The sequence below is a fragment of the Carica papaya genome, chromosome 8 (assembly GCF_054855325.1).
Source record: "Carica papaya isolate Zhongbai chromosome 8, ASM5485532v1, whole genome shotgun sequence".
Classification (NCBI taxonomy): Eukaryota; Viridiplantae; Streptophyta; class Magnoliopsida; order Brassicales; family Caricaceae; genus Carica; species Carica papaya.
This window is the reverse complement of record NC_142316.1, coordinates 32,077,773-32,097,408: the sequence shown is the minus strand read 5'-3', so window position 1 is coordinate 32,097,408 and position 19,636 is coordinate 32,077,773. Positions and strand designations below refer to the sequence as shown.

Sequence of the window (19,636 nt, the reverse complement as noted above, 5' to 3'; positions counted from 1 at the left end):
GAGATATATATATATATATAGTTCAATCAAAAAATAATTGAAAATATATTTTAATGCATCGCACTCTTTTACTCTAGCCAAGGATGGATGTCATTCCTCCAAACCTATCAGCCTCTTTCACGTGAAAATTAACAAGAAAGAGAAAAGGTTTGATTATTAAATAAAAATAATTTCCATTAAATTTTAAATATATATATATATATTTACATCAAAAAGCATATGTAATAATTAAAAATAAAATATAATGAGAATTTCACGTGATCCGAAATAAATAAGAACGGTTTTATTATTTCGTGAAAAAACATATATATATATATATATATATAAAACACACTATTATAAATAATATAATTGCACCTTTTTTCACTTTAATTTTATTATAAATAATTTTTTTGTAATTTTAAGAAAAATCTAAAGACAAAAAAAAAAAATATATCTTATAAGGAACAAACAAACAGTCCCCTGGTAAAACAACTAGTTTCCTGCTTCTATTTAATTCTAACCCACCATTTCCTTTCCCCACTTACAGACTAACCAAAACAAAACAACCATGGCAGATGACGGCAGAGAGAGCACGAACCAAGCCAGACTCCGAATCATGGAACTCGCCAACATGATCAGCGTCCCCATGTCGCTCAACGCAATCGTGCGGCTCAACGCTGCTGATGCAATCTGGCAAGATGGCGCCAACACCCCTCTCTCCGCCTCCGACATCCTCGCACGTGCCCTCCCGTCCTCATCCTCCGACCATGCTGATCCAGAAAACCTCCAGCGCATCCTCCGCATGCTCACCAGCTACGGTGTATTTGCCGAGCACCTCATCACCCCCGACGGCTCCCAGCGAAAATACTCCCTTACTGATATAGGCAAAACCCTCGTCACCGGCCCCGACGGCCTCTCTTATGGCGCTTACGTTCTGCAACACCACCAGGTTATTTCTTCCTCCTTTACTCTCGATTAGACAGATCCGGGAACGTCGTCCATGAACTGGATGAAACGATGTCGTTTAGATATTAAAAAATGTGGTGAAATGAATGAAGGATGCATTGATGAGAGCGTGGCCGCTGGTGCACGAAGCGGTGGTTGACCCGAGATCGGAGCCGTTCGTTAAGGCCAATGGAGAGGCTGCGTACGTGCAGTACGGGAAGGAGCCGGGGATGAACGGGCTGATGTTGAAAGCGATGTCGGGAGTATCGGTGCCGTTCATGAAGGCTGTGTTGGACGGTTACGATGGATTTGAGGGTGTAGAGAGATTGGTGGATGTGGGTGGGAGTGCAGGGGATTGTCTACGGATGATCTTACAGAAACATCCCAATGTACGTGAAGGAATCAACTTTGACCTCCCGGAGGTCGTCGCAAAAGCACCAAACATCCCCGGTGAGATACTCTCATTTTATTATTATTAAGTAGAAATATCATAATTGTTCAAACACATTTAATGTTGTATATAAAATTATACATATATATATGTGTGTGTGTGGTATTGGTGCAGGAGTGAAGCATGTGGGTGGTGACATGTTTCAGTCAATCCCTGCTGGTGATGCTATCTTCATGAAGGTGCGTTTAATTATTTCTAAATTCTCTCTTTTTTCATGTTTTTATAGAAAAAAAAAAAAAAAAGACTTACATAATCAGTACATTACATTTAATGTATGAGTCGTATATAGATATATATATCTGTATAAATATATATATAAATTAAATGGTGGTTGTCCGGTCCACTTTAATTTACGTGGAGGTGACAAGCTTGTCAGAAGTGGATTTTGGTGGACCTATGAGTCAGATCAGTTCGATTCGCATCATATATTTAATATTTATATATTAAAAAATAAGAGCCTTCCAAAGCCATGTTTTTATATATATATATATATGTATATATATGATGACGTCGGAACAAAACGCCTCCATCCACGATTCTTAATCTTGCCAAACCAAACGAATCTTTTCACGCTTTACTTTTGACAAGTGTTTTTCAAGAATTGGAAATGTCTTAAAATACAAGCATCATATTTTCTGATAATATTTTATATTAGTTTAATAATATATAGTAACTGATATTATTAAATTATTTTGATCATATAAATATATATTTGTGTGTGGGACAGTGGGTTTTGACGACATGGACAGACGAAGAATGCAAGTTGATAATGGAGAATTGCTACAAGGCTTTGCCGGCCGGGGGAAAATTGATAGCGTGCGAGCCGGTGCTGCCGGCGGAGTCCGACTCGAGCCACCGGACTCGGGCGCTACTAGAAGGAGACATATTTGTAATGACAATCTACAGGGCTAAGGGTAAGCACCGTACAGAAGATGAGTTCAGGAAACTGGGTCTCTCCGTTGGCTTCTCTGGCTTTCAAACTTTTTCTTTCGATTATTTCTACACTCTTTTAGAATTCCATAAGTAGTAATATATATATATATATATATTAACTACAATTATGTTTTTTAAGTGTTTACATGTTGGGTACAACATTATCTTGATCATAATGGTGAGGAGAAGTAGAGAGAGTAATGTTTTGATGAAGGAGCCACTGATTCCCATCAATGTATGAAACATCCATGAATGGAGCTGCTTCATTTTGCAGAAGTTGTTTTCCATATGAAACTCTATGTTTATGGTCTGCTCCAGCTCCAAAGCATTCATATTCTCCGAAGTATACTGTCCTGTAATCCAACATTAATCAATTATTAAGCAACCGACAACCTTTTGAGAGAACCGTCTGGGCTAGACCAACCAAATAATTTACGTAAATATAAAGAAAGAACAAAGTATATTGAAAGAAGAAGAAGAAGAAGAAGAACGGACTGGTCTCTCATGGGATCTGTCCAGTCGTTCCATCCATCCGGAGAAACAGTCGAAGACATATATGTTTTCGAGAAGACGACAGTGGCATAAGCTCCCCAAGCTCGTCCGAGCCAGACCTGCCCACATCCACTAATCGCACAACTCACAAAGGAGAAGCCTGTTTCCTCGCTCATTGACTCTCTGGCCTGAGCCGTGATGCACCCACTAACCCCACCAAATCCTTCTTTTGCTATTGACTCAATGGTGCAATCCTACCAATCATAACAACAAAAATCTTCCTATACTTATTTGGGAAAAAACTAATTATACATACATATTGATTTAAATTAATACCTCATATAATGATCTACCATTTCCAAAGATGAAATCAATTGATCCTTGAATAAAACATTCTTTGAAATAGTGTCTTCCTTTATCATCATGAAGGGTGTCTTGAGCACCAAAAAACCCACATCCATAAAATGCAGCTTGATCACCTCCTATTCTAAGTGCCACTGCTTGACCCCCAATTTCGCCCGGGTCTGGCTCTGGAGCTGTGTTCTTATCAATAACAACACACCACAAAGTAAAAAGATTAATATAATTTTATAACAAATAAATAATTTAATTTAAAAATTACCCAATAAGAAATTCTGGTTCTTTATGATTTATACCTCGAAGCTGATATTATAAGCGGTAAAATTTGGAGCAAAGATAGAAACTGAAGCACTATTGGTTGTTCCTCCAGTGGAATTTGCAGTGTCATTCCACGATATAGCTGTGTTTGAGTAGCCTTGACCTTGAAAGATTATGTTTGTCTTGGTAGCATGAACTGTTACCTTCTCCCTGACACCATATGTATATATATTTAAAAATAAATAAATTAAATAATGAGGCTCTATAGATATGGGCTCGAATTTTCAAATGTAATGCTATATTTATTAACTCAAATTTAATTTACAAAGTTTATATTTACCTTAATCTTTTCATTTAACAAATTTGAGTACAAATAGATATGTTAAATTATGATAATTTATTATATTCATTTTTATCAGTTTAAGTCTTAATAAAATTAATGTTATTTAACAAAAACATTATTAAAGTATCAAATTTTGAGAAAGTTTTGACGAGATAATGAATTACCTGTAAGTACCAGAATCGATTAGAATCAAAGTCTTGAGTGGAGTAAAATCCAGAACAACATCTACTGCCTTCTGGACACTAGTAAAATTTGCACACCCGTTTAACCCAACTGTTAAAACAAGTGACACGTTGTACTGAGACATAAGGCTAGAGCTCCACTTTCTTCCATCACATTCAATCTTATACTGCATTCTAGTATGGTGCTTTCTCAACATAATCTTCATTAAAAGAGATAAGAAATCTTCCATGCCGCCTTGTCTTGCAACACTTCTAATAACAGACAAGTCCAGGGTATTATGAGAAGTAGTGTTAACAACAATGTTGGTCATGGAGGAAGGAAGGACGGAATATAGAGCTAATATGATTGAGAGGAGTGCAATGGCAAAGGCAAAAAGCCAAGAGGAATTTGTTTTGGTTCTCATGGTGTTTTGTTTAGGGAATTTTGTGAGTAACGAGAGAACAAAGAGTTCTAGGTGGGAGGAGGGAGAGAGGGAGGGGGGGGGGGGGGGTTGAGGAGGGCATTGTTTATATTTTGTAGAGAGAGGGGGTTGATGATGATTGGCGTGGGGGGTAAGAAATGTACGGGCATTAATGTGTTGATGATTACTGCTTACAGTTTTAGAAAGTAGAAAGATAGACTAAAAAATTAAATTAATTGGAGAGAATGGGGAGGGGAGCATAGAACGTAGAAAGGTTGGAAGATATACACGCTAACCTTGGGAAACTCTGTTGGGTTGTGATTATCCTTTTCGAAATGATAGAAGCATAACAGTTGGTGAGTGTTTACTTTCTTTTTCTCAAAGATTAAAGACTATATTTAGTTGTATATTCACGTAAAATTTTTACTATATAAATTTTATTGTGCTGAATAATACCAATAGAGTCAGTCAAATAGGCAATGTGCTGGAGGAGACAATTCCAATCCGTTGCTCTGATCATATCTTTCTTTGGCCGGTGAGTGTTGCTTGGTCTAGTCGTCTAATAAAACCAGAAACCACCTAACCTAAGCCAGGTGCTAAGCTAAACTAAACTGCATGTGCTTTTTAAGATTTCTTCAAGCACACGTTATTTCAAATTATTGGTGCTTCCATTACATGGTGTTTTGTATTGGTTTTGATAAAAGGGGATTACCCACTTGTTAAGATGGAAAGCAAAGCAACTGCTCCCAGTAGTATTAAGCTGGAAGTGACTTCACATAACGAATCTTTATACGAAATTTCTTGATAATATAAAAAATTTCTTTCTAATTTGCAAAAACTAATTTTTTATTTGACTACAACTATAGAAACAATATCTTGTTTTATCTTATTACGAAATACCATTTAATTAGTAACTATTAACCCTTACCAGAACTAACAATCTTTCTAATATTTATGTCCACATTTTAAAATTTTTTTTGAAGTAAACTTGACAAAATACAATAGAGAATACATTTGTAATAATTTTTTTTCCTAGAGAGAGAGAGAGAATTGTATTTTTATATATTACAATTAGCACCGGTACTCAGTACACATCCAACACCACCTCATAATCAAAGGTCAATTACCTTGACTTACTGGTAGTCTTGGAACAGAGAAATATCAAGTTGAGCTAACCAGTAAAATCTGAACGAACCGCTCTCTGCAAAGAACTCATTTCACTTCAGACTTAAAAAAATGAGAACTCGTATATCCTGTCCATGCCCATATATTAATTTTCTTTTCTGGGGAGAGGGAAGGGGTTGAGTTTTCTTTTCATACAAGAGACTGAAAGATAGAATGAAATGATATGGCACTTCTGAAAATTGGCTTGTTCGTTCAACCTTTTTGTCATAAGGTTTCTTTGGCACAGGATTCTGTAGATTCCGATTGGATAACAGGTTCTACAGACCCTGTATTCCTAGAAATAATTCGACATGGAGGAACTGCTTTCTGCAGCATTGATGCCCCTTTAAATCTCATCATCTGGCAGCAGTCCTTTCTGTATTGATTAAGCTGAACCAAAGAGGGTCAATGGAAAGTTTAGGTTACATGGAAATCAAATAAACTGTAATATCAGGTTTACAAGTAAGAACCATAAATGTTTAGTTAGTTCTTCCCACATATTTTTAACTTTTGAATAATTGGTCAAAATGAATTATTTAAATTGTAATCAAAAGCCTAGTCTTAGAATCCTAACTGCTGCAATTACAGTGTTTTCAGTCCGACAGACTTGTGCATGGAGGGACATTCATAGTAAGTTGAAAATCTTGAAATAATTGGACAGAATCAAATTCTTTGGCAAGAATAATGTGTTACCTGGTCTGGCTGTATCTTCTTGAAACCAAATTTGTTTATCCATAGGGGTTCTGCTTCCTCAGCTGCTGGAAGCACAATGCTCTCGACATTCAAGAACGAAAGCAGCTTCTCAATGCAGGAGAATAACAGCTGAAAGTAGCCCTGTCACCATAAAAAAGAGAGTAAACTTCAGTAATAATGTGAGGGATGAGAACAGACATTGTGATGGTGTTTAAATAACAAACTCTCTGGATTCGAGATAGGAAAGGTTCATTCTATTTCAGCAAACTCTAAGCATACAAAAAATGAATAAAAGGAAACTGACACTAACAACAGAAAGACAAGAGGACCCTCCCCAGCCATCGCCTCCTACCATACACAAATGTACGTGGATATGCTATCTGCATCTTCAAATTTACCAAAAACTTGAATTCATGATGCTTAAGGATCAACTAACTTAAGGGCAGAGTAGCATTGTAACATATCAACAATAAAAATAATTTTGAAAACATGGGAAGTAGGTGGCCTACAATCCCAATCTTTACTGAAGAAAAAGAAAAAAAACCTCACCTTTCCATGGTTACCCATTCTCGTTGCCACTAGAGGAAGTTCAGCGATCTCTCTTCCAAACACCCGAAGCACTCCAGCGGACACAACTGACGAGCTGTAAAATCAACAAGAGACTTTTTTCAACCACTTTTAAAATGAAATACGCCTTCTAGCTACAAAAAGTTTGGAATTATCTCTGTTGAATATAAGTCTTTTCTTACTTGATGGTCAAAACTGCACAGTACATCCCTCCATAATCTTGGCCCTTGATATTCTTTCTGCGGGTCATGTGAGCAACACATGTAAGTTCACAGGGAAAAGCACAGACATCATTTGCAGGTACAGAAAAATAACAGCACATATCAAATAAAAGAAAATTTAATGCTTACCCATAAACCATGCAAGGTATAAGGTTGTGCCCAGTCACTGAGTCAACAATAGGATCAAAGCAATCCTGAAATATGGATACAAACACAGAAAATTACTTTTTCCAAGAGAAGAAAATGACATTCATGAATAGTTAGGTTTTGAGAAGGAATCTATCTGCAAGATATACTCTAACAACTTGAAAAAAGATTTCACCTTTCGCAATAAACCAAAACACTTGGTTACCAATTGTAGAGGTTTTAACCATACACAAATTAGTTTTTTTTTTATAGAAAAAGAAATATTATTAACAAAAAACTGAGAGAAGAATAAATTAAAGGAGACCCCCCACGAGTTAAAAAAGTAAGATAAAGCAAACAAAACAAGAAACTAACTCGTAGAAATGAAAACATCCCAATTGCAATGTAGGTTAGAGATGCAAATAGTAGGAAAATGGCCGTGGGCTAACCCACAATGTAGCAAAAAAAGTGGCTCTCTAGCCATATAAAAATTAGTCTCAACAAGTCACCAATATTTGCTGCTTACAGGTCGCTACTCATAGCCTCAATTAGTATTACAATCAGGAGTAGCACATCTATTAAGTTCTAAATATCAAAAACAAGAGAACCTTACAACCCTCCTAACAGCAGGGACTAGGGAAACTAAAGTTAGCAGCATTCAAATGGTGACAGCTGAAGGTTAGTTTCCTTTAACACAGACAATATCTCTTTCTGCGGCAATGCAAATGCAGAAAGAAACTTCTCACCTGCTCCCTCTGAAAATCAAAGCTGACATATTTTTAAAATAGTCACCATGGAAGCATGCAAGAGATTTGCATGGAACAGTTAAAAGTTCATTCTAAAACATGAAAGAGTGGGATTATAAAATTTGTGTGAGTGGTCAATCTCTTCTTTCTGCACAGGTTTAATCAGATAACCTTGTTACTGCTCAAACTGTATCAGTTCATCAAGTGTACACATTGTTTAGCGGTCAACCATTTTAAGGATGTGAAGCTTAGCCTCTTCTTTTTCTGATTGCATTGTGACTGAGTTGTTCAAAAGTTTTCATGGAGCCATAACATTGTCCACCTTAAGTAATCATTGAAACATTCAGTTCCCATTTTCAAATTAGGGAACATCTTCATCTCCATTGTCTAAGATGTACCCATCCCAAGTTAAAGAGAGGAAAAGGAGCACCTTGAATTGATGTTCGAACAAATCAAATCTTAAGTCAGGGAAAAGAATATTCACAACTGATCAAGTTACATGTCTTATTACCATAATCATCACTTGCAATCATCAATTACCAAAAGAAGGAAGCATCTACAACAACCCCAGTACTTACATGGAAGATAGCAAGCGCTTGAGAAAGTAGTGACCTAGTTTCGGAAGAAGCAAACTTGCCACTAAGAAGTCTCCATCTAACGTCAACATCAAGCTCTGCATCAGAATTTTCCCCATATTTCTTCCTTATGACTTCCAAAACAGAATCTGGGAGTTTCTCAGCTCCAGAAACTTGCAACTTCTGCAATGTTGAATGGATTCTTGTGCAGTCCATGCAACAAAACCATTTCCCTTCAGGCAATGCCTGTCAAACAATTAGCATCAGCATTTATCCAGAAACAAAACCAAAACCTAGAGTTCTTTATACAAAAATAAATTTTGTAGAAAATACCATAAAAATCATTAACACACCTTCAAGTCTGCCATTTTATGACTCCTTAAACAGCCAATATGATATTCTTTCTCACACTGTTGCAAATGAGAAAAACAAATGAACTCAATTGAGCAACTTAATTTGTCTCTACAGAAAAAAAAATATTATATTAAGTCAAAAGGCGTAACACCAATGTATAGGGATACTTGTATTATTCAAGATCAGATGGATTCTAAGAACTCCTTCAAGAGTTCTAATCCTTGATAGACAACCTTTCTACACCATCAAGAGTTCTTCTATTCCCCCTCCAAATAACTGGAAAAAGGGTCCTTGATAGCCAATGCTGATAATGTTAATCACCTTCTTTCGCAGTGGCTTCGTGGGGCTAGAGTTTTTCGCAGATGGTTCTTTTGTACATCAGGTTGTCTTGGGCAGGGGCTAGGTCACCTAGGATGGAGATGAAATGAGATACAGTAGGCTTAGCCTCCCATTTAGTTCAATTCTCATGATATTTCCAGGTGATTCCTGTAATTTCATTATCATCTTATTGCATAGAGTCACAACAAGATGTTTTTGTCTCTCCTCACTCTCTGCTTGAATTCCTAAGTGGGAATTACATTTCTAGCACCAAGGATTTCAATGGAAGGGATGAAAGTAGCTAGGACATAAACAATCATGTTGAAATTGTACATATCACAACTACTATGAAAGTTAAAAAAAGAAATTAGCTAGGAATATAATGGAAATTGAACCAAATAGGCCATACAGATCTAAAGAATACCTGGTCACATATAATTACAGTGCGGGGACCAAATCCTGATCTGCTAAAATCAGAAGCCCTGAAGAAACAATGATTTTAAGAAGACTTGTAGAACAGCAAAGGCATTAAGAAATATCATAAACAATGATTTTTTTTCATTTAAAAAAAAAAGAAATATCATAAAGCTGGTCATTCAAATCTCAAACTTTATATTAAAGGTAAGATCATAACTTTTGGTGGAATTGGACCACTTACCTGCATAATGCACATCCACTGAGTTCTGTGTCAAAGTTTTTGATGATACGAATGCATCTCCTACTAATTTGTTCAATAGGATCAACTCCTAAAACTCGTCCAGCTGCAAGAGCATTGGCATTGTATCCTACAAACTTTTCTCTTTCAAACTTGTTCAGGCAATATTTACAATACCAGTCACCACGAGGAATACTTGGTAGATGAGCGCATTCTAAGATGGACAAGAAAGTTGACTATCTATTAAAGCTAATTACCGACAGAAATGAACAGTTAATGATAAGATTGATGAGGATAATTAGCATAGAATGAAGCAAGTAAAAAATAACTCTGAATGTCAAAATGTTAATTGAGAAAATACATAGTGAAGATAAACAAAAGGAGAAAACTAAACCGCAAGACAAACTGAAATCTGAAATTTTGTAATAAAAGTAATCCTACACGGATATGTTAGGCAGTAAATTTTTTAAATACAGAGGGAGAACAAGATAAATAATAGAAGTCAATCAGATTGGCATTCTATTCAAAGCCATCACTCATCTGCTAAGAGTGAGAAGCCGAAACTAAATAAGTAGGCTATTGAAATTGTTTGCACACGATAAGCAACCCAGTCTTTGAATTTCACAGAAAACAACAGTTTCCAATTGCAGTCACAACAATATCAAATTTCAATTGACTCAAAAACTATGCACTTACAAAATCAAAACAACTTGAGGTGCAGTGAAAGTAAGAAACATCACAGATCTATTGCCTAAACAAAACGCCCTAAAAAGCAATGGTTTTGATTGTCTGGAGGCAAATATACAGGACGCACTTAATCAATATTGAAAAGATTACCAGAAACTCAAATTATCTTTTGGTTTTGCAGCTAGACGTTGTTTCAAACACTAATTCGAAGGACTACACAACCTCTCCATTGTCAATGCATAGCATAGAGTAATTTTAGGTAAGAGCTATTTCATGAATAGAGCCGAAGAAAATAGAACTACCAGTCTTCTAAATGTTATTGCAAAATTCAAACTTCTTTTTGAGACTGTTATTGCTCCCAAAGCACCTTTCAGTTCTTCTCAAGACCTCTACTTGGAAGTTGGTCAAGCAGTGCTGCTGCAATGACTGGTTTAAAGTGATGAAAATAACTTTTTTTCAAGGTGCTTATTAGGCAAAAGTCATATGGACGTGATAAAAACTGTTGTGAAAATATTGTGAAAGTAAGGCAAATGCTACAACCAAAAAGAAAATGTAACAATAAATATAATGATCACAAAAAGATTGGAATATTGTTATCATCCTTCTTGAAATTTTCACATTGAATTATGATCTTTAAAATTTTCAGTTAGTTGTGTTTCATATGCAAATTATTGAACCTAAATATTAAATCAAACTCTTTGTTATTTAATTTATTTTTTTAATTTTAATATATTTAAATAATTTACAATAAATTATAAATTACTAGAAAATTTAATAAAAAATCAATTTCAGTGAACGAAAAGACTAACAGAAATAACCATTAAACGCACTCTTTTAACCTGTTTAGGAGAAAGTCATCTTCAAAACATATTTTTTAGCTCATCTTATTCTCATCAAAAAATAAATCAACTTAAACTTTTAACTTAAAACACTTTTATTTAAAACATAAAAGCACTTTTATTTAAAATATTCAGCAAAAATTTTGCTTTTTCACACAAGCAAAAGCCAGAAGTTTGACAAAATGAGCTGTATGAGACTGTAAACAATGCAAGTCCTGAAGCTGAACTCTAACAGGCTCGCAAGGGCAACTACAAAGAATTTCTTTTGTTTCTAGTTCTTTAAGTGAGTTCTAACCAACTTCCACAGTTTGTTCACACATGGTCGATAAAGCTTTATATAATAGCCAATATTTGGGCTATAAGGCCTTAAAAGAGAAAAATAATATCATTTTATTATAAAATCCTGAAGACACTTTATTATTATTTTTGAAATAAAAATAAAATGTGAATACTCATTTTATTATTCATAGAAGTTGCTTAATTGAAGCTATTAAAGTGCGTGAAAAAGGATCTGAAACTACACTCCACACCCCTCCATCTCCCTTCCAAGCCCAAATAAATCTTTGCAAAAAGTGAGGAAGAAAAGGTCAAATATCTCCTTCAAAATCAATTGATTAATGTTTTTTACCTTTGTGAAAGGCTCTAGGGCAGCCATCACAAAGCAAAAGATTCCCACCATCGGCACAAATAACGCACAAGTCATCATTGTCCTTGGCAGAATACTTCCTACCTCTTGAAAGAGATATTGCCAATTCATGGAGAGACACCCCATTAGATGTATAAATGTATGCATACCTGCCAGCAGACATGGAAATTTTATAGAAAAAATTCACTTTCATTTGGTAGGGCGAGCGTGGAAGGTGAACTATGAAGAGCAAAAAGTATCATAAAGCTTACGGCTTCCTACGAGATGCCCAGCCAGCATGAGCTTCAAACTGTGAAGGGCTGACCTAAACAATAAATGAGAGGTCCTGATAATTCACATAGAAGACTCAGGTGCTCTGAAATTTAAGAAGTAAGAAACAGTACCTCACAATTGCAGCAGCGACAAAATATTCCAAACCCCTTCTTGTAACCTTCAAGCAATTTCTGTCACAAGAACTAATTGGCTTACACTAAAATAAGATAGGGAAAAAAGATAAATAACCATGCATTATCTTTATCTCACAACCTGTCCACGGGCATAATATGCTACTTCAGTTCCATCCGGCAATCCATCTTTCTCAAAAACCAACTTATGCAATCTCTGGTCTCTAGATAAAAGGAAAGAACTAAAAAGATTAAATATATGCCAGAATGAAAAGACATACTACAGTTTGAGATTAACAAAAAAGATACCAACTTTATTGTTATTCTCCATTGAATCTTATTTTGTGAAGGAGCGAGCACAGCACTTTTGAATGACTTTCGCACAACAGGTTTTTTTTGCCTGAAAAGAACAAAAGTAGATAGAAAAAGTAGGTGAGAACATACTCATTAACACTATAGTCAAAGCCATATTAGCAAAAGACAAATTTTATCATCCAGCCTACATGGGGATTTCAAATCCAAAGAGGACCTAACCTTTCATAAATGAAAAAGGAAAGCTTAAGGCAGAAATTTTTTCTTAGAGATAAAGCTAGATATGTAGTAGACCTAACAATGAACCAAAAACATAAGGAAAACAAAAGGACAGCAACCTTTTTGTTTTTTTCCACTGAATCTTATTTCGTAAAGGAATACATGCTGAGGGACTCCGGGATGTCTTTCCTGTCAATCCTGGTCTTGACGACCTGACACAATGTAAAGTAGAGACTGTTACTTTTTCAAAGAAAATGATAGGAATTTCAACAAAATAACAACTTAACCAAGTGGAACATATTATAAGAAATATAAATCATATCATAAAATCTTAATATCATTTTGGAATAAAATTGTAGTTCTTCATTTGATTTGGGTAGAAAATATGCTTCTTGAAAAGAAATATAAAGTGAAAAAACCGAGACAAACATGCCACACCATAAGAGGAAAGAAAAAAGTGTACAGGTACCAACTTTCTTGTTATCTTCAGTGCTCTTTTATTTTGTGAAGATGTATAAACCGGTGGACATTTGGGTAACTTTGGAATAGTCTTTGGTTCTAATGCCCTGCAAAGAGCATATTGAAGCACAAAGAAAAATTGAATCATATGCCAATATGTGTATTGTTTCTTTAGAAGAGAAAAGTTGTTTATATGCAAGAAAAATATATTTAAAAATTATGCCCAAACATGTTCCAAAAATATAAACAGATCAAAGGGACAAACCAATAAACAACATAGAGGTACCAACTTTTGTGTTATCTCCTGCTGATCCTTATTTGATGAAACAATGTGTGTTGAAGTACTTGTTGACTCTGTGGTCAAAACTTGTACAGATGACCTGAAATAAACATGCAGAGAACCATAAAAAACTGCCTTTAGGTTTCAAACTACCTACAATGATTTTTTTAAAAAATCTATAAGTAAACTGCACTGACAAACTATTTTATTCTTAATGTAATAAAAAATCTATATGTAAAAACATCAACGGGATTGCATCCTTGCACCTTCCATTGGGCTAAGAAATGGAACAATTAAAGTCGATGCCCTCTTTTGTTCCTTAAAGAAAAGAAGAAGATTATATTAAGATAGAAAAAGAATACAAGATGAGAGGATATGATGTACTAAGGCAATAGAGGAGAAAACACCGAACAAGAAAGGGAACTAGGGAGAAGAATGAGCCACCCAACTCATTTGCAAACTAGATAAGATTATATCCCTGAAAAATTCATGGACTTGAGCTTGTGGAGAGGGCAAGAACGACACCGGATCCTAAATGAGTTCAGAACATTGAAAAGGCTAATGAAGATCCTGGATTTCTACATTGAATTCTCTCTTATTATACATTCTTACATCATATTAGTCGAATACAGCAAAGGATACTGACCAAAAGCCAAAAATGGACCACTTATTGAACTTCAGAATTACTTACTTTAAATGAATATGCTCAATTTATACATGATTTGAATAAAGAAAGTGGAGACCTGCAAAGTTAGGGGGACACCATAGACTCATACTGAATCCATGTCAAATGGCTAAAACCACTCTGATAATTAAATTGGCTTCTTTAAAATGTTCTACCCAACTATGTAGTAAATGGACTACATTAATCGTGCCAACTGTAATAGGTGTACATAAAAATACATTAAAAGATTACCGTTTCAGGAGGACACATAATTAAAATTAACTACCAAAACAAGCTAATCTTGAAATTTTTAGCTAGTCAATTGGCCCATCGATTATGTATCCTTACAAATTGGCAGACACTAAATGCTTTTATATAGAGTGTGAATGGTATAATGCATTCTTAATACTGGTCTGTTGTGTGTTTCACCTCGATAAGCAGAACAAGTTTCTCCCTCCTCTCTACCTAGATTCCCACAGTATCCAAATCTATAGCAATAACTACATAAGATTCAGCTTTTAAAACTAACTGCTGCAGGTACAAATCCAAAATAACAAGCATAAAAGTAACTGTATTCATAATGGTGATAGCATTCAAACAGCAAGAGAAATAGTAGGAGAATCATACAAATAATTTTGATGTTATTTAATCAACTAGACAAGACCCAGATGATAAATCGGAATATGCATGAAACTATCTAGATTAACAAATACCAAACCTCGGTCAATTTAAACGAACCCTGCATTAAGCTTTTCTCCTTCAGTATGTGTAACTTAAGGAGTTGGACAGAGTGATGGAAAATTATTGGATCTTGGTTTAAAGAATGCCTTTCCTCATTTACAATAGGACGCCCATTAACCTGTAAGTTCTAAGTACTAACCATTTTCTCAAAAATGACTCAGATTACATCTCCACTAAGATCCACTTTACTCCCTTTGAAGGAAATCATTGGAAGAAGCAATTGGGAATAAAGCTACTACACGGGCATTTGACTCTGCTTATTGGGTGCTTATAAGCACCCAATTTAAGTTTACCTATTTGGTAATATAATATACATGGTGCTTACTAAGCGGCAATAAAGAGCTTTAAGTAACAAAACATATAATGATTACCCTTGAATTTCCTTGATTGACTTAAAATGCTTATTCTTAACATGTTCAGTTGCTTACTTACCCTTCTATATTATTGTTTGAAATATATTATTTTTTTTCGAAATAAAAAGTATAATTCATTAGTCATAGGCACCAAGAGGGAGCAAACCATGCATAAAAATATTTACAAATCAGTTAATAAGTCAATTAAATCACCAAAATCCTCCATGGTGAGAATAGGAACCCATTACATAAAAAACCTAGGGTCTGAAATCATCTCCCTCAAATCCTATTGATATCCTCTTCTTCCACATTGAACGTTCTCCTGTTACTTTCTTTATTTCTACAACAAACATATTGAACTAAACACGTAACTATTTGTTTTTCCTAAATATATTTTTTTTGAAATAAATTTGTTTTTTTCCTAAATATGCTTGAACTACTAAGGACTTAAAGCATTTATCTTTCTAACATATTTCTTTTGACAATCTCAAACACATCATATTTAATACAACCAATTGACATTCAGCAGCTAGGTCCTTGTTAGCTAGAAGGCCTAATTGTTTATTTCTGCCTATCTTAGTTTAATTATGACTTTTGAAAAAATAATTATTTAAGTAAACTTATTATCAATTGATTTCATCAACTAAGATCGTGCAAACCAAAATATAAAGTGTTCGATTTGCATATTTGGGTATAAAGTGGAGATTAAATAAACGTTAATATTTGAAGTAAATGTTACCTAATATATGAAAAATTGATCAGGTAGGGCTCTAAATCAGTCCTATATTAGACATCTGAATAGTAAAGCTTAAATGAGAAAAAGATGTAACCATATTGGCTCAAACTCCACAAGTTCCAGTATTCATGAGACCAACAACAAAGCTGGGGTAGGCAGCTTCTCAAGAAAACATACCTAACTCTTAGTCCATTTGTAGAAGTAGGGTTGACTTGAGATTTGATTGTTTCTGAGCATGAATTGCACAGAGGCCCTACTTGGCCAAGACAATTTATAGGGAACAATCCTGAGAACAATTACACATCAAATAAAATAATGCAAATAAGTTAATATAATTGGTAAAAGTCCAGACTGCCTAATGGAATTGGAATGTATAATAGGAGAATGAACTTGCCTTTGCATCTTTTACAAGTGAAAGATCTTTCTTCGGGTGCAGCACTGATGGTACTCTTGATTGTTGTTTCCAGTGCATGCAGAGGAATACTCCTACAGGCTTTTAACACTTCCAACAGGCTCTTACCATTCTCAAAGCAAATATACTGTGCAGCCCTTCTATATTGTTTACAAGCATGAATCTCAAATTTGGAAGGTGGGATAATCTTCATTGCATGAAAATAGGTAAGAGAGGGAAAAAAATTCAATGGTCATTCTTCAAATTATCATACTACTCAGCATTCTAAACAATGATCGACAGAAAATACACGTACTCTGCATCCATTGCACACTGAACATGAGCACAAGATGCCACCATCTTTAATGATGCCCCGGAGACCAAATGCTTGAGACTAATATATTTCCATATATAGCTTCACTTAGGAGTAAATTTAAGCACCAATAACAAGCAATCAGAGAAGGAATTATAAGCAAACAAATAGAAGGGGAAGACCAAACCTTAATGCTGCCCATGTAAACTACTGAGACACCATCAAGCAAACCGGTATCAAAAAGCTCCTTAACTGTCAATGGTCTTTTGTTCAGTACAATCTTTTTTGACATTTTCAATTCTAGATTCTTCAATGGAGCTTTCAAAGAATTTCCTTCTACTGTTACTTCTTCATCTAAATTTGGAGTTATTTCATTCTCTATATCTTGTTGTCCAGAGTCCAGACACCCCACGGGTTCCACCTCTTTCAGTTTCAAGGCAGACCTAGTAAACCTCCTTAAGCTCCTTGCCGGGATATCATTTCTTACTGGGCTAACCCAATTGCCTCCTTTCTTGGTCAGTGGTTCCGCTGGCTCACTAATCGGCTCCTGTATCCACATGGACATATCCAATTTGCAATAGAGTTCATCCTCAATAAGATTTTCAATCCCCTGGGAGTCAAAACCAACTGCGCTCTCTTTAATCAAAGGTTCTACAGGGATCTCCTCAGTTGCCATTTCTACTACATCACTCTCTCCAATTACAACTTCAATCAACGGCCCTTCTTCAATTAAGCTTCTTGCCATGGAACTCTTTTCGGTCTTAGTTTCCAAACCTTTATGTCTATCTCCGGCTACAGTTTCAACCATAACTTTCTTTCCATTTACATTTCTTACAGCTGTGCTCTCTTCAACTAAAGGCTCTTCAGTTACCTTTTCTACCGTTAGATTGCTATCCTTTACATTTTCCATATCCATATCATCTTTAGTTTTAGTTACAATCACTGGCAGCTTTCGGTTCTCGTCAACAGAAGAGCTCGTAGAGTCAAGTTTTTGCTCCTCCAAGTATAGACTCTTACTATCCATTTTTCCAACAAATTTATCACGCTCATTAAACCTAGACTTCTTTATTCTAGTGTAAACAATGAAACCATTTACTTGAGTAGATTTGATTCTCTTACAACTGGTTGTCTCATCAACTTCTCCACAAGAACTCACCTGAGTTTGAGGCTGAGGCGAGACCGCCGGAGTTGAACTGAGAGAACCAACGAGTTGATACTCGGCATTCGACGCAGAATCTAAATCTCGCTTCATCTCTCCCACAAATCGATGAAAAGAAAAATAGCTGCATAAGTTTTTTTTCTTGTTAAGTACATCACACGTATCAGTAAAAAAAAAAAAAACTCATTAGAGAAAAAAAAATCCAATCTGATATCACAAAATCTGAAAACAACTGAGACAGAGCAAAGCTTTCCAGGGCTCAAAACGAAAATTGAGTAGCAGATAACTTACCTAAACTCAGAAAAGTCGCATGTGCAATCGAACGCAACTGAACATAAACAAGTGAAGAAGTGTGAGTGACATGGATCGATGTAGGCGAAACTAGGGTTTGGATTGGGGGATTGGCGGCGGTGCTGTGAAGTGAGAATCAAATGTTTGAGGAAGTGATTTTGGTAGTGCTGGAGGTGAAACTGACCAGTAGTAGCGAAGGGGAAGGATAGAGACAGCGGGGATGGCTAATCGGAATGGAAATGGTAGAATCCGTAAATAAATAATTATTGTTGAAAATACCAAACTGCCCCTGTCTCACTTTCGCTTTATCCGTAAATTAAGTGTAGGGAAGACAAATGGGCCGACTTTGGGTTTGAGAGGGCCGTATGGAAAGCCCAGTTGAATAAATAGTAAGATATATAAATTTTTATTTTAATTAAGAATTAAAATTTATAATTCTATTTTAAATTAAGATTCGAATAATTGTAACATAAAACCCGTTAATTAATGATATAATAACAAAAATTCTCACTCAAATAGAATTATAAAAATTCATATTCAAATTATTTATAATCGAGCATTTATTTAAATTTGAATTATATTAAATATGAATAAAAATGTAACTAATATTTTAAATAATAATTCTAAATTAATTATGACTTAGTTTGACCAACGACTTAAATTGGTAATGTAGTGAGCTATTTTTCCTAAAATAAGAATTTACTGTTATAAAAAATAATTATAATATTTTGTAAATTCCTTTTTATAAAACATAATCAATATATTGTACATAATACTTGTGTTTATTACTAATACAAACAAAAATATTATGGAAATAAAATTAATAAAATTATACTGTATTTAAGAAAAAATTTACTTTTTTTAGAATACGAAATTTATCTATTTATATAATTAATATGATTTTTCAGATGAATTATATAAGGTAATTATTTTGCTTTAAATCGAAGATGTTATTGTCAAATTGAAAATATGAGTATATTTTATTTAATAATGCAGTGAACATACATATATTTATTGAGAAAGTATTTAGTAGCGTTAAAATAGATGAATATTACAATACAAGCAATATAAGTAGGAAAATTATATTATCTTTTACTATTTGTACCAATTATAACACAAATAACGAGTCTAATTACATATTTATTTATATACAAACTAATAATTAATTAATTAATTAATTAAATTTTACAAAATTCTTTCATTAAGTAAAAAGCTTCTAAATGTCAACTCACATTCTAAAGGTAAATTATTATATATGTTCAAAATTAGAAAATAGAAATTAATTAATTAATTGATTAAAATTCAACCTTTATGAATAAGCTGGTACAATGACCTTGAAAATACTGTAATGTTAATTCATAATCACAGTTATGAATTAAATGAAAGTCATTTTTTCA

At 34.5% G+C, this 19,636-nt stretch overlaps 3 protein-coding genes across 6 annotated transcripts; 1 reads left to right on the top strand and 2 right to left on the bottom strand.

Moving 5' to 3' along the window:
- The first annotated feature begins 550 nt into the window (after window positions 1–550).
- Window positions 551–2,605, top strand: LOC110822578 (O-methyltransferase family protein). The gene is made up of 4 exons (XM_022052709.2): window positions 551–931; window positions 1,041–1,377; window positions 1,493–1,557; window positions 2,106–2,605. The coding sequence occupies exons 1-4, from the start codon at window positions 551–553 to the stop codon at window positions 2,403–2,405; spliced, it is 1,083 nt and encodes a 360-aa protein (XP_021908401.2). The 3' UTR covers window positions 2,406–2,605.
- LOC110822682 (putative pectinesterase 14) lies at window positions 2,454–4,412 on the bottom strand. The gene is made up of 5 exons (XM_022052854.2): window positions 3,929–4,412; window positions 3,460–3,631; window positions 3,140–3,346; window positions 2,807–3,057; window positions 2,454–2,664 (listed from the first exon to the last, which is right to left on the bottom strand). Exons 1-5 carry the CDS (start codon window positions 4,348–4,350, stop codon window positions 2,454–2,456), a joined length of 1,263 nt encoding a protein of 420 aa, XP_021908546.1. The 5' UTR covers window positions 4,351–4,412.
- Window positions 4,413–5,388: 976 nt separating this feature from the next.
- Window positions 5,389–18,470, bottom strand: LOC110822683 (Acyl-CoA N-acyltransferase with RING/FYVE/PHD-type zinc finger domain-containing protein). 4 transcript variants are annotated; one of them, XM_088208971.1, is made up of 22 exons: window positions 18,240–18,470; window positions 16,977–18,089; window positions 16,793–16,870; window positions 16,480–16,684; window positions 16,263–16,371; window positions 13,602–13,691; window positions 13,326–13,418; window positions 12,972–13,064; window positions 12,635–12,721; window positions 12,464–12,563; window positions 12,322–12,381; window positions 12,190–12,242; window positions 11,921–12,087; window positions 9,770–9,980; window positions 9,536–9,593; window positions 8,793–8,849; window positions 8,443–8,685; window positions 7,122–7,186; window positions 6,954–7,010; window positions 6,754–6,847; window positions 6,205–6,345; window positions 5,389–5,901 (listed from the first exon to the last, which is right to left on the bottom strand). In XM_088208971.1, the coding sequence occupies exons 2-22, from the start codon at window positions 18,039–18,041 to the stop codon at window positions 5,737–5,739; spliced, it is 3,291 nt and encodes a 1,096-aa protein (XP_088065097.1). In that variant the 5' UTR covers window positions 18,042–18,089; window positions 18,240–18,470; the 3' UTR covers window positions 5,389–5,736. The 4 variants fall into 4 exon arrangements, with proteins under 4 accessions (XP_088065097.1, XP_088065096.1, XP_088065099.1 ...); XM_088208970.1 differs by having other exon boundaries at window positions 16,977–18,072; XM_088208973.1 differs by having other exon boundaries at window positions 12,023–12,087; window positions 16,977–18,072.
- Between the last annotated feature and the right edge of the window lie 1,166 nt (window positions 18,471–19,636).

Coding starts and splice junctions, on each gene's coding strand:
- LOC110822683 (XM_088208971.1), bottom strand. CDS start 18,041: ATGAAGCGAGATTTAGATTCTGCGTCGAATGCCGAGTATCAACTCGTT. Junction 8,850..9,535: donor CTGTAATTATATGTGACCAG/GTATTCTTTAGA, acceptor CATTTGCAACAG/TGTGAGAAAGAATATCATAT. Junction 8,686..8,792: donor ATAAAATGGCAGACTTGAAG/GTGTGTTAATGA, acceptor ATTGTTTGACAG/GCATTGCCTGAAGGGAAATG.
- LOC110822578 (XM_022052709.2), top strand. CDS start 551: ATGGCAGATGACGGCAGAGAGAGCACGAACCAAGCCAGACTCCGAATC. Junction 932..1,040: donor ACGTTCTGCAACACCACCAG/GTTATTTCTTCC, acceptor AAATGAATGAAG/GATGCATTGATGAGAGCGTG. Junction 1,378..1,492: donor AAAAGCACCAAACATCCCCG/GTGAGATACTCT, acceptor GTATTGGTGCAG/GAGTGAAGCATGTGGGTGGT.
- LOC110822682 (XM_022052854.2), bottom strand. CDS start 4,350: ATGAGAACCAAAACAAATTCCTCTTGGCTTTTTGCCTTTGCCATTGCA. Junction 3,058..3,139: donor ATGGTAGATCATTATATGAG/GTATTAATTTAA, acceptor TATGATTGGTAG/GATTGCACCATTGAGTCAAT. Junction 2,665..2,806: donor ACAGATCCCATGAGAGACCA/GTCCGTTCTTCT, acceptor GTTGGATTACAG/GACAGTATACTTCGGAGAAT.